Genomic DNA, 14,821 nt, shown 5'->3' on the forward strand with positions numbered 1-14,821 from the left:
TAGAGCCATGGGCTGCCGTATTGGCCACGTACCAACCCATTAAATGACTTAATATTCGAAAGAACATTCGTTGTGTTGCCACATACCCACGGCACCGCTTTGCCATTAGCATCTGTTGCCCATGTCCTAGGGCAGCTGGCTCTACAGTGGTGAGGCTCAGTGAGAAATGCTATGTCTATACATTTTTCCCTAGTGGTCTGCTCCAGAAGATCTTGGGCAGCAACACAATGATTTAAGTTAAGCTCAAGGAACCTTAACATTTCATTTTACGAGCAGCCTCGCGGTAGGATGGGCACTTGAAGCTGCCTGCTGAGTGGTCCGTCTGCTTTTCACCTTTCCGGATGCAGAGGCTACATTTTGGTAGCTTAGTGCATGCTTTTGCACTGTGACCCATCTCTCCACACCTGAAACAGGCGCCCTTTAAGTCACAGTCACTGCCGCAGTTTGCTGCCATATGACCGTAATCAAGGCACTTGAAACAGCGTTTCGGCTGATCCACGGCACGGATACGGCATACAACCCATCCAATTCTGATTTTGGACAGCTCGAGCAGAGTTTTGGCTTTTCCAATTGGAAGAGCAACTGCAGCTCCTTTCTGTCCACCAAAAGCCATAATTGACTTCAAGATCTCCTCTTTGCTCGCTTCGTGAAGGGCCTCAGCACTATGCTCCGGCTTCCTGCTCAGTTGCAACAAAAGGTCCCTCTTAGCTGTCTTCCTAATGCCTTGAACGTCGCCGCTCAGATGCTTTAGATTTGGGTCGGTCTTGACTACACGAAGCATGTCCGCATAGCTGCAACCACCCACGCCTAAAATCGCGATTCTTCTGGGTCGTTTTTGCATGGGCTTGCGTCCCTTAACGACTGTCCAGCTGTTCGGGTTTATTTGTCGACCTGCCTGATTTGAATTTTTAGCTGTAGCCCTAGAGCCTTTGGCTCTTTTGGATTCGCTGCGCTTATATTGGGCCTCGGCTTTTTTAAGGGTGTTTTCCTCTGATCCTCTGATCTCTGCTACCTGAGATCGCATTAGCGCTCGCTTTCTCCACTACTTTCTGGAGCGGCATGGTCTGCACTTCGCAGTTTTTAACCGGTCGGTTGCAGAGTTTCTCGGCCGTCTTATGGAGATTGACCAGGTTAGCCAGCTCCTCTCTCATTAGGGCATTAATATGCCGTTGACCCCCAAATAAGGCAGTCAAGCCCTCTAACGTAACTCCTATTTGGGCTAACGCTTCTTTTAGTGAGTTGGGTGCCTAGCACTCAACCATTGGGGGCTGACTAGATGTCAACGGCTGCGGCAACGCCATCTGTTGTTGCTGCGGCGATCGCTGCAACGAGGAACGACGCGCGAAAGCTTGCAGCTCATCCTCCATCATGGCATCCATTTTACTCCGACTACCAAGGCGTGAAGCCTGTGGTGGGCGCTGCCTACTAATATAATTAGAGTTTATAGACGGAAGTAACTAAACTAAACTTAACCACAGCCAGAGCCCGAAAGTATGCACTAGTTTTAGTATCTGCTACCTCACACCAGCAACTAGGTTGCTGTCTTTGCTAAGACTTAGAAACTCACCAAAGTTAGTGAGCAGATGAGTCGCTAATCTGCTCTCGTCGCGGTCGGTTGTGTCACGCATACACAAAATACGCGAATTTTCTACCGAAGCTAAAAATAGCCCTAACTGTAAAAGACCTAACGGTAAACATCGGACGCTGTCCCGCGCAGTGTCGGCTGCCCGAAACAACGAACAACAAGGGGTCTGCGACAAACTACATATACTCGTTGCCCACCAGGGCCAAACTTATTACCCCTCTACTTGCGCGCCACTGCACAAGAGGGGAAATAAACGCCGTGCTCAGCTGATTTTCTGCTTCGAAAATATAACAAAAGTTAACAAATACAAATTAAAATAGATAAAAACCTTTCCGCTAACTATCAGCTTAGAAATAAGCCGATTGATTATGCAAGAATGCGCCAAATAGCTGAGAAAACACCTTTTGAGCTGAGGGCTGAATTCAATAACCAACGCCTATCATGCACTGATTCTCAGAATCTCAGCACCATGACAACAACAATCAAATTTACTAGTGCTACTTGTAGCACAGTATATACCACCGCAACTGCTGCAATCAACAGCGCGATTCTTAGCGGAAGCATGGATAGTCAGGCAGCCGGCTTCCCACCTGACTCTGTAAAGCTCACTGGAGCTGCTACAAAATTGGCAGCAGCCCAAAAAATGCTTAAAACTAAATGGAAGATACCTCTAACTCCCTATAACAATAATAAAAGAGCAAACAGAGTTGAGGTCTTACACTCCACTTCAACTAATATAGCAAAATCCAGTAACAGCTTTGCTTTACTGGACATGGATATGGACGCAAACAGTGAAGGCGAGGATGATGTGAATCCCATAAATGCTTGTCCTGCGACTGCTTCTATTATTGATCATAGCAACACTGCTGATGCAATTGATACAGTCAACAGCCATCAGAATAAAGAACCCAGCAACAACCAACAGACTCTCGGGTCATCTAAGCCACCGCAAATCGTTGTGAGTATCACTGATCTTAATGATCTATTTGAAATCATTAGTGAAGTCACCAGTATTGATAACATATCAGTCAAGATCAACCAAAGAGTGACGGCTAGAATATTTCCTAAATATAGCGATACTTACAGAGCTATCGTAAGCCATTTTGATGCAATAGGTATTGAGTTTCATACATATCAGATGAAGGAAGAAAAATCGTACAGAATTGTAGTAAGAGGGCTACGCCATAGTACTTTGAACAATGAAATAATTGCAAATTTTAAAAATATGGCTTTGATGCTCTGCAAATTCACAACCCAAGGTCACGGTCAAACAGGGATGCAAAATTAAATATATTTTTTGTAAATATAAAACCTTGTATAAACATTGACGAAGTTTACAATATAAAAACACTTTGCTGCCAAATGGTGAGAGTTGAAAGGATGCGTGAAACTTCTGAAATTGTCATATGTACCCGATGCCAAGAATATGGCCATACAGCCAAATACTGCCATCGCCATCCTAACTGTGCACGATGTGGCGAGGACCATCCCACCAATCTTTGCGCACGTTCACAAGATGTACCGCCTACCTGCCTTCACTGTGGAGGTAACCACATGGCGAGCTACAAAGGTTGCCCGTGGTACCAGGAGTTCTATCGACGTTCAATGGGCTCCTCTACGATCAAGAAGAATCAAGCAAGACCGCAACAGCCACAACGTAAACACCAGCATCAACCAATGCATTCACAACCACAACCACAGCAGCTTTCAAATACTTCTGGAGTTGGAACAGGTGGAATATCCTATGCCGCGATGGCAAGAATTGGAAACGCATCTGCTCAAAGTCGCATACATAATATTCAAGCGCAAGCCCAGTTAGATAAACCTATAGGATATATCTCACAGCAGTAGCATCAAATTGACGTCCAATCTTTATTGGAACAACAACAACAATTTTTGAAATGGCAAAAAGAGCTGCAAGTGCAGCAACAGCAGCAATTTCTTTCATGGCTTCAAGCGCAACAACGCGAACAGCAACAACAAAACAAGAGAAACAGTGAACGACTAGAACGTCTAGAAAAAATGGTCCACGAAATGGCCAGCATGCTCAAGAAATGGACTGGGGATTCATCGACTCACCAGCTTCTTAACAACGCCTCAGCCTCACAATGAACCCACTCAAGGTTCTTATCTGGAATGTCAATGGCATTGCAGGAAAAGCCAGAGATATGGAGCTATTCGCGCACAACAACAACGTCGACATTCTACTATTAAATGAAATCAGACTGAAACGAGGAGATACATTCAAAATATATGGCTATACCTTCTATCCAGCTTACAAACCATCAAGTCACAACCATGGTATGGGCTATATTCGTTAGAAGTTCACTGCGCCACTTCCCACAAAGGGTTATTGAAACTCAAAATATACAAATGTCTGCAATCAAAGTTGCCACTGGATTGGGAGACATCGAATTTTGCGCCATATACTGTCCACCAAGGAACAGAATAGAAGAAAGACAATTCAGCGACATACTTTCTTCTTGCGGCCAAAGGTATCTTATTGGTGGTGACTGGAATGCACGACACTGGCTGTGGGGAGATTCATACAATTCACCCAGGGGAAGAGAACAGCCAGAGGAGCTAACATTCTTGCAACAGGATCTCCTACTAGGTACCCATATATATCCAGTCATACTCCCTCTTGCATTGATTTTGCATTATACCATGGAATACAGCAAATATTTACCAAAGCTGGGACTTAGACTCTGACCACTTTGCCTTATTGCCGAATGCGGTTAATATTCTCACGGAGAACATATATAGATCTGCTGCTGCTACAACGCCGCTTAATCCTGCGCTTCGTCCCAATAATTATGACATTGTTCTAACGAGAGAAGCCAAAGAACTCATCAGAACAAAAAGGCGCCTTCGTAGAAGAGCAATTCGATCCTAAGATCCTTGGGACCGACTTTTGTGGAACCGGGTAGCAAGACTCAGAAGCGATTTCTTCGAGCAAAAACTGGCTTCCATGCAAACTATTCGTTATGGAAATGGACAAAATCACTTAAACGACAGCCTTTTAGACAAGTACCTGTCCGATGCCCAGCGGTGAAGTTGCTAAATCCGAATTGGAACAGGCTAACGCATTCGGATGCCATCTAGAAGAACGTTTTACTCCATTTAGTTATGCTATGACGGAGCAGACCATGGAGATACAGCAAAATTTGCAGACCCCATTGCAGATGTCTCTGCCTATTGAGCCTATAAGGATCGAAGAAATAACCGAAGCGATCCAAATATTGCCGAAAAATAAAGCTCCCGGAATAGACAAGATTTGCAACGCATCGCTGAAGGCCTTACCTACAAGAGCGCTACTTTACATTGCACTAATCTTCAATTACCATCATCAGGCTCCAAGTGTTCCCAAGGCAATGGAAATTAGCTGCTATCTTGATGATCCACAAGCCTGGCAAGCCGGAAGAGGATCCAGAGTCATATCGGCCTATAAGTCTACTGCCCTCCCTGTCTAAACTACGGGAGAGGACCATTGCTAACTGCATTAACGCAATATTTAGACAATCCAATATCCTACCGGATCACCAATTTGGATTCCGGGAGGGACACAGCACAGTGGAACAAGTCCACAGACTGGTGAAACACATCTTGCAGGCTTTTGATGACTCTGAATACTCCAACGCTGTCTTTATTGACATGCAGCACTAACCAGAGAACACATAGACTAGACATGTAGAACAAACTTTTTCAACACCAAAAAATGCGCTGAAGAGACCGGACAACTTCGTATTTGGTCGGCTCGGTCTTCTGAGGCTCAAGCAGTGAAAATAAGGCACGACAAAATCAGTGTGCTGCGACTGCTGCCACGAAATGCACGCATTACCAAATGAAGCTAAATGAGGCTATGCGCTCTTTTTCCTTACTCACTCTCTCCCTCTCTTTATGCTCTCTCTCTATGGTCTCTCAAATAGCAGCAGCGCACAGAAATTAAAATTGTTCGCGATCCGCGATTGTACGATCCCAGCTCTTTCCTCTTGAGTGAAGGGTATACCGAAATCATAAAAGCGTTTGTCACGCTCATGCAAATAAAATGTAAGCGTTTCGATTTTTATTCGTGGGAAGGGTATGAAAGCGTTGATACGCATAAAGGATATGATTTCGCGACGGGCAAGAACACACACACTTGTAGTCCCTTGCTACATGTATGAGCATTTGTGACCTGCGTGCGTTACTCTTGCTGCTTGTAGCAATTTTAAAGCCAGCATTTGCATTTGGTCGGTCTTACGGACTGTCATAACCACTTTACACAGATGTACTATGTATGAACATACATATGTACATAAGTACATTTATATATAATTATTGCTAATCATGTTTATAAATGTGTTTATATCCGTAAATAATTATATATAATTAAAATTATTTTATACACATTTTCAACCGAAAAAATTATCGTAAAACACTACTAAATTTATTAAATGCTTTGCAATATATGAAATACATATGTCATATACACTCAAGCTTTACTCATTATTGTCAAAAATTTCTAATTAACTCATAATGGCCCATTTGATAGTCACCCTACGATTGAAATCATACAAAATTTACAAACTACTAAATCCAGAGACAATTAGCTTGCCATCCCATACAATCATACACATACACAAATGTATGTATGCATGTGCTCACTTCACAAGGCAGACCAACGGCAAATTTTAGGCTGATGATAGACGAAAATACTGAGAAAGAATTGAGTTCCGCGACGCATGCACACAAAAGCACATACACGTAGCAAGGATATAAGTGTGCGTGTGCATGCTCGTCGCGAAATTGTATTCTTTCTGTGCACAACAGCTCACTAAGTCATTTTACTTGCATACACCTGTATATGTATGTACATATACATATGAACGGGTGCTAGGGATCGAAAATCGCATCCCATTTTGCCCACTGAGTTTAATCAGGTATTACATTTCTTTAAAAATGCATTCTGATAGGCAAACCCACAATCATTGAAATGAAATCAGGTGCTTAAAGATAAGCGCGAGTTACCCGCCAGTCACTATACCACACACATACATATGTGTATGTGGATGAGTTACTCGCCGGCCACAGTGCCACAGAGTATTGGGAAGTGCACTTGTCATTTTAGATAGTCAGCTATTAAATAAAAGCGCCTCTTCAATTAAAACCCAAAATCGTTCACACCATTAAAAGTTGAGGTAGGCACACGCCAATGTTCATCTCCCAAACATACAAACAAAGACATACACACACGCACATGTAGAGGCACATAGGCATACAAATGCTTCTACAAGTGATATCCCATAATTGTGAGCAGTACTTCCCATGCGTACACAATCAAATATATATACATACATATGTATGTGAGCATATGTCTGTTCTCCTTGTACACCTCTGATATACCTAGCCCGTCCTCTCAACATATGGATGCTCCCTCGAAAGCTGTCATTGCCACATATGCTGATGATATTGCCATCATCTATAACTCAAAAAACATGGTTGAAGCAAGTATAGGACTACAGAGATATCTGGATACTCTCGCTGATTGGTGCAAGCGGTGGAATCTCAAAGTTAATCCGCTAAAAATATTGAACCCTTGCTTCACTCTAAAAAGGCTGGCAATGCATACCCCCCCAATCCAGATGTCGGGAGTAACCCTAAAGCAACCTGCTCAGGTGAAATATTTTAGCATCACACTGGACAAACGCCTTTGGTCCACACTTAAAAGCTACGGTGAAAAAATGTCGTCACAGACTGCAACAATTAAGATGGCTCAACAATAAGAAGAGCACCTTACCGCTGAGATGTAAAAGATGTGCACTGCATCCTACCAATATGGCTCTATGGAGTGCAAATCTGGGGGATCGCTGCAAAATCAAATTATAAAAGAGTGCATGTTTTGCAGAACAGAGTATTACGGCAGATAACAAACTGTCCCTGGTACATACGCGGCTCAACACTGCATAGAAATCTGAAGCTGTACACTGTCGAAGAACAAATAAATAAACACACAAGCAGATACTCAGACAGACTTGTACGACATCAAAGCCTACTCGCAAGAAGTCTAACACCTGCCAGACCCCTAAGACGACTTAAACGACTTATAAATATTATTATTATTATTTTTCTTTTTTTCTGTCCTCACAAATTGAGTGAGGTTTGGCTCTAACTTTATGTATATATATATGTGTGTGTGTGCGTGTGTGTGTGTGTGTGTGTGTGTGTGTGTGTGTGTGTGTAAGCGGAAAGACGCGAAAAATGATTGAAATAGCTATTGCTCTAAGGGTTCAGGGGATCTCGTAGTCGAGCAGTCTCGACTAGAGCTTTCTTACTTGCTTTTTTTTTATACCCTGAACCCATTGAAAATGGGAAATCAGGGTATAATGGTTTTGTTGAAATGTATGTAACAGGCAGAAGGAGGCGTGGCAGACCCCACAAAGTATATATATTCTTGATCAGGGTGACGAGCTGAGTTGATTTGGCCCTGTCCGTCTGTCTGTCTGTCCGTCTGTCCGTATGTTTGAACGCGTCGATTTCCGAAGATATAAGAGCTAGAGACTTCAATTTTTTTGTAAAATGTTCGTAATTACAGCGCGGATATCGAGTTTATCATTAAAATTCGATAACTCATCCCGATCTTTTTTTATCGATAAAAAACCTTATCGAAAACCAGTTATAAAATTATATCTTCTACACCTTTATTGCTAGAGTCTCCAAATTTTTTATATATGCTTATATGTAATTTATACAATTTCGGTTTTTGTTAAAATTTACCCCCCACCTCTAAATTCACCCCCTCACCCTCACTTTTTTAAAACGCGTATTTCAAATACTAGAGACTTGTGCTTTGGCAATTACATGCATATTCATGTTATAATCATAATCTGAAAGTTTCATGAAGATCGTACGTCCACAAAAGTTATTAAACAATTAAGTTCTCATAGTAAGCGCACACTGCAGCCCGTGCGTGTTTATGCGTGGGTGCTTGTGTATGTATGTGTTTGTGTATGTGTGTGTGTTTCTTGTGTAAGCTGAAAGACGCGAAAAATTATTGAAATAGCTAGCACTCCAAGGGTTCAGGGGATCTCGTAGTCGAGCAGTCTCGACTAGAGCTTTCTTACTTGTTTATTGTTGGCTTATGTCGACGACCAGTGTGCATTGGATTGAATTACTCATTCAATACTGTCTTGAAACAAATTTGATTTTTCAAAAGAAACTCTCACTCTCATCCCATTTATCCAAAACCCATGCGATGTGCTTAGCATGGCTAACGTCGTCAATCGGAACTTGACAAGATTTCCCGCTTTGTACTATGGTCACATCCACTATCACTCTCTGGAGAAGAATACAGATCAAATCGAAACTAAAAACTATCACATAAGAGTGTAGGAGAAGAATACAGATCAAATCGAAACTAAAAAGTATCACATAAGAGTGTATTCCTCCAGGGTTATTATTTTCTGGTTCTTAAAGTAAGTTTGCTGAAGTCTGTCGAATCAGATTATTACATCAGACGTTTGGCCATAGATAAAATACCATATTTCTGTTAAGTTCGAGGTATTTTCTATCTGTGTCTAGATTAGTTGTCGATTGATTCTTTGTTAATTGTATTCATTGCCCGCTGATGTATTTTGTTCATTGTTCTAGTATCTTTGCTCGAACTATTGCCTTCCTTCTAATTACTTCGGAGAACGGTCAAACGTACGTCGCTTAACGACTTCCTTTTTCCTTTGTGTATTACGAAGAAAATCCGCTATATATTTTTGTTGAACGATGTAGCCACAGTGATTTTAAGTTATATAGTGTTTATTTATTATAGTTTTGTTTGTGAGCAGAGTCAATTTTATTTCTACCACGTCTTAATAATGCAGCAAAGTCACATTTCCCTGGCGAAGCATTGATATTTCTTGCTTGATTAGGTAAACGGGTCGTTTGTCTTCGTCCGGAAAAATATCAAACATCCTCTATCCGGAAATCTATTTTCCCAGTTGGTTAGTAGTTTTTTAGTTGATTGTTTGTGGATGCAAGATAATTTTATTAATTAACATGGCAGAAGAGTTGAACATAACTTTAGCATTAAATATTCTAAATTGTTTACCGATGTTTGGCTAAGAACTATGCCAAAATGAGTATAACAGTGATAAATTGAATTGTGTTAATGTCCTGAAATTTCGCATTGGATCTTTTCTCTTATGCCGCGAGTGCAGTTGCTACTGCGGCTTCCTCGTTACTTACAGCTGCTATTCTTGAAATTTATTTTTGGTTTTTACGTTGATTATCTTGACTGTTATATAGCATGTAGTAAACCTTCATTTTCTTTTATTCACAGAATTTAAACTATTCGCTGGTCCCATACAAAAAAGGATAACAAATAACTGAATAATTTGACTCAAGTTGAGTAATTGAAAGCGCAAAAATCATTTAATATGCGTAATAAATCTATTTGGAGCTGTCTACTTATTCTATTGTACAACTCATCCATTACCGATTGTCTGGTATGCAGTGTAACTGGAAGTACTGTAGAAGCCGAAAAAACTTCAAATCATCATCATAACACAGTAAATGGAAAATTACTCAGCATGCCTATAAGAACATCTTCCATGCCTATAGAAACAACCCCGGCACCTTCGGGATCATTGCAAATGATGAATGTTGTTACTTCGTTGTCTAATGCAGGAAGTGGGGAAAATATTTTAAATAGTGATCAACAACATCATAGAAGTTCATTCAATCTTCTAAGCGAAGCTATGTCCCAGGCGGTTAGCAACGAATACAGTAAGTTTATTCTTTCATCAAAATATATGAGGAATTTTTTGTTCTTACATTTTATTCAATCTGTATGATATGTGCATATATTGTATAAATTTACTAAATTTGGACTAAGTTTACCGATTTCTCCATGCTGAAGGATATTCTTCGTGTGTAGTGTCCAAGTCAAAAGTATTTACTCAACCACCGGTTTTTTTTATACGCTAATCAATTGAAAATGGGAAATTAGGGTATAATGGTTTGTTAAATGTATGAAACAGGCAGAAGGAGGCGTGGCAGACCCCATAAAGTATATATATTCATAGTCAGAGTGACGAGCTGAGCCGATTTAGCTCTGTCGCTCCGTCCGTCTGTCCGTATGATTGAACGCGTCGATGTCAAAATATATAAGAGCTAGAGACTTGAAATTTTTTTCCTAGGTCCGTGTATAGCACGCGCATATCGAGTTTTGCTTTAAATATCGATTGCTTGCCCCGTTATTTTGTTATCGATTAAAAAATTGTAAATATAAATATAAATTATTTATTGAAATATTAACCCGAAGGGTTCAGGGGATCTCGTAGTCGGGCACTCTCCACTAGAACTTTCTTACTTGTTTTATTATACCCCGAACCCATTTTGAATGGGAAATCAGGGTATAATGGTTTTGTTGAAATGTATGTAACAGGCAGAAGGAGGCGTATATATATTCTTGATCAGGGCGACGAAGTGAGTTGATTTGGCCCTGTCCGTCTGTCCGTATGTTTGAACGCGTCGATTTCCGAAGATATAAGAGCTAGAGACTTCAATTTTTTTTTTTAAATGTTCGTAATTACAGCGCAGATATCGAGTTTATCATTAAAAATCGATAACTCATCCCGACCTTTTTTATCGATAAAAAACCTTATCGAAAACCCGTTATAAAATTATATATATATAATTATTTATTAATTATAAAAAGTTATTAAACAATTAAGTTCTCATAGTAAGCGCACACTGCAGCCCATGCGTGTTTAGGCGTGGGTGCTTGTGTGCGTGTATGTGTGTGTGTGTATGTATGCTAGTGTGTGTGTGCGTGTGTGTGTGTGTGTGTGTGTGTGCGTGTGTCTTGTATAAGTAGAAAGACACGAAAAATAATTGAAAAAGCTATTGCTCCAAGGGTTCAGGGGATCTTGTAGTCGAGCAGTCTCGACTAGAGCTTTCTTATTTGTTATTATTATGTATGTTCATGTTTGAACATTCTGCCAGGGGCCCAAAAATGTAGTGGCTGAAAAAAATGTTTATTTTTTGTTCGATGACTCGCAGATCGTCCAGTATTGACATGTTTTCAACATTCTGCCAGAGGGGCCAAAAATATATTTGTTTTTTTTTTTTATACCCTGAACCCATTTTCAATGGGAAATCAGGGTATAATGGTTTTGTTGAAATGTATGTAACAGGGAGAAGGAGGCGTGGCAGACCCCACAAAGTATATACATTCTTGATCAGGGCGACGAGCTGAGTTGATTTGGCCCTGTCCGTCTGTCTGTCCGTCTGTCCGTCTGTCCGTCCGTCCGTCTGTCCGTCTGTCCGTCTGTCCGTATGTATGAACGCGTCGATTTCAGAAGATATAAGAGCTAGAGACTTCAAATTTTTTTTAAAATGTCCGTAATTACAGCGCGCATATCAAGTTTATCATTAAAATTCGATAACTCATCCCGATCTTTTTTTATCGATAAAAAACCTTATCGAAAACCAGTTATAAAATTATATCTTCTACACCTTTATTGCTAGAGTCTCCAAATTTTTAATGTATGCTTATATGCAATTTATACAATTTCGGTTTTTGTCAAAATTAACCCCCCACCTCTAAATTCACCCCCTCACCCTCACTTTTGTAAAAAGCGTATTTCAAGTACTAGAGACTTGTGCTTTGGCAATTACATGCATATTCATGTTATAATCATAATCTAAAAGTTTCATGTAGATCGTACGTCCACAAAAAAAGTTATTAAGCAATTAAGTTCTCATAGTAAGCGCACACTACAGCCCATGCGTGTTTATGCGTGGGTGCTTGTGTGTGTATGTGTTTGTGTATGTGTTTGTGTATGTGTTTGTGTATGTGTGTGTGTATGTGTGTGTGTGTATGCGTTTGTGTGTGTATGCGTGTGTGTGTGTATGTGTGTCTGTATGCGTGTGTGTGTATGTGTGCCTGTGTGTGCGTACGTGCCTGTGTGTGTGTGTGTGTGTGCGTGTTTCTTCTGTAAGCTGAAAGACGCGAAAAATTATTGAAATATCTATTGCTCCAAGGGTTCAGGGGATCTCGTAGTCGAGCAGTCTCGACTAGAGCTTTCTTACTTGTTTTAATTTTATTAGTTTGATTTCTCGAAGGTTATCGAATATATACACTTCGCGTCATGAGGTTAGCGGCCCCTCTTACACTCATTTTCTTTTACGTTTTTCTCTTTGCCTATTGCACGCAACTCCTTGTTTTTTTTTTTTATTTCATTATCATCATATAAGATGTCTCTCATACCAAAAAAAAGCGCGAGTGGAAACCCGTTATGTTGTATTTTCTATTCTTCTCTATTTTCGCAAGAAATGTGTGCACTTATTTTGCGTCATCAGATTAGCGCCGCCCCCAAATGCAATTGTAATTATCTTGCTTATTTTGGCAATTACACTCACCAAATTTTTTGTGAAGCTCAAAGTATTCAATATATTTATAGTATGGGTAAAGAAAAAGTTTTATCTTTGAAGATTGAGGCATACTTTGAGTCTAGACTATGTAACCATAAAATTGCTGAAAAAACAGGAAAAAACAGAAAACTAAGTGGCAATTTTCTTACAAATAGGGAAAACTATGGAAACAAGTAAGAAAATTCTAGTCGAGAGTGCTCGACTAGATACTACCCTGAACCCAACAAATAAAAATGCCCATTTAGTATGGCTGAAATTTCAATTTCGATGTATTTAAAAATATAAATAAAATACCAAACTCATTTAATAAAATATAAAAATATTTTGAAACAATTAAAAAAAACTAACATCACTTGCATCGATTGGGATTCGAACCGCGACTTCTCGATCGAGCGTCATGCAGCTAACACACTAGGCCACCTCACTCCTGCTAGTGGCGCTGGCAAAACTCAAATAGATTCACTGCTGCAGCGCCATCTACCAAAACTAAACCAAACTAACTGCTGATGTGATTCTAAGAATCTGCTAGAATAACCAAACTATTAAAAACTCACATAAAGTATAGTTAAAATTTCAATTTCGGTGTATTTAAAAATATAAATTAAATAGAAAACTCATTTATGAAAATATAAAAATATTTTGAGACAATTAAAAAAAAAATTAACATCAGCTGCATCGACCGGGACTCGAACCGCGTCTTCTCGATCGAGCGTCATGCAGCTAACACACTAGGCCACCCCACTCCTGCTAGTGGTGCTGGCAAAACTTAAATAGATTCACTGCTGCTGCGCCATCTACCAAATCTAAACGAAACTAACAGCTGATGTGATTCAACGAATGTTTTTGTTGTAGCTGCTGCACGTGCGTTTGTTAATTGCCAAATATTTGATTATTTTTTTTTTATTAATTTTTGACTGAACGGAATTTAATGAAACTTTCGGCATATGATCTACATATTATATTGAATATTTGAGAAATTTAAAAAAAAGAAAAATCATTCACAATTAGCTATAGTGGCATCTGATTTGAACTTGAATGTTTTTACTCGATAAAAACATAACGGGATGATTTATCGAATTTTAAAAGCAAACTTGACGTCCGCGCTGTATAAACGGTCATTTAAAAAAAAAAATCAAGTCTCTAGCTCTTATATCTTCGGAAATCGACGCGTTCAAACATACGGACAGACGGACAGACAGACAGACGGACAGGGCCAAATCGACTCAGCTCGTCGCCCTGATCAAGAATATGTATACTTTGTGGGGTCTGCCACGCCTCCTTCTGCCTGTTACATACATTTCAACAAAACCATTATACCCTGATTTCCCATTTTCAATGGGTTCAGGGTATAAAAACTATGGCATTGGTGTAGGTATCAATATCTTACTACAGCACTTGCAAGCTTCAATTTTTGACATCGCGCATGAATGCATAGGACTATGATATCGTGTTTAAAACTGCTGTTCCGCATTTCTATGACCTGTCTGAAAACCGGCATTAGATTTTCCAGCATGATAATGCTCCAATTCAGACCGCCCGATCCGTGAAGTCCTGGATTCAGGGCCAAAAAATTGATCTCATGGAGTGGCCACCATACTCACTCGACCTTAATATCATTGGAAACGTCTGGGGATGGTTGGTCAGGAAAGGATATGAGTCCGGAAAGCATTATAGTACAAAGACAGGGGCAGAGTTTATCGAAGGTACTAAACACGCTTGGTGAACCATATCCTTGAATAATATTGAACGACTTTATAATTCCATTCCTAATCGAATTTTTGAAGTAATTTCAAACAAAAAACGGCACTGCGTACTACTAATATTACT

General features: G+C 40.1%; 2 protein-coding genes across 4 annotated transcripts in view; both read left to right on the forward strand.

Moving 5' to 3' along the window:
• Stim (stromal interaction molecule) overlaps nt 1-14,821 on the forward strand; it is a 181,253-nt gene that overhangs the window by 26,859 nt on the left and 139,573 nt on the right. For all 3 annotated transcript variants that reach the window (XM_089474772.1, XM_089474771.1, XM_089474773.1), the window contains exon 2: nt 9,897-10,342. In XM_089474772.1, the coding sequence (XP_089330898.1) occupies nt 9,994-10,342 (349 nt within the window). In that variant the 5' untranslated portion in view covers nt 9,897-9,993. The remainder of the gene's footprint in view (nt 1-9,896; nt 10,343-14,821) is intronic.
• On the forward strand, nt 1,890-8,277 carry LOC149268272 (uncharacterized; the record flags this gene model as incomplete). The annotated part of the gene is made up of 1 exon (XM_089474603.1): nt 1,890-8,277. A coding segment is annotated over one exon (984 nt), but the record flags the coding sequence as incomplete, so codon positions are not given.

The sequence above is a fragment of the Drosophila arizonae genome, chromosome X, assembly GCF_054131065.1.
Source record: "Drosophila arizonae isolate 15081-1271.41 chromosome X, UAZ_ARI_1.0, whole genome shotgun sequence".
Classification (NCBI taxonomy): Eukaryota; Metazoa; Arthropoda; class Insecta; order Diptera; family Drosophilidae; genus Drosophila; species Drosophila arizonae.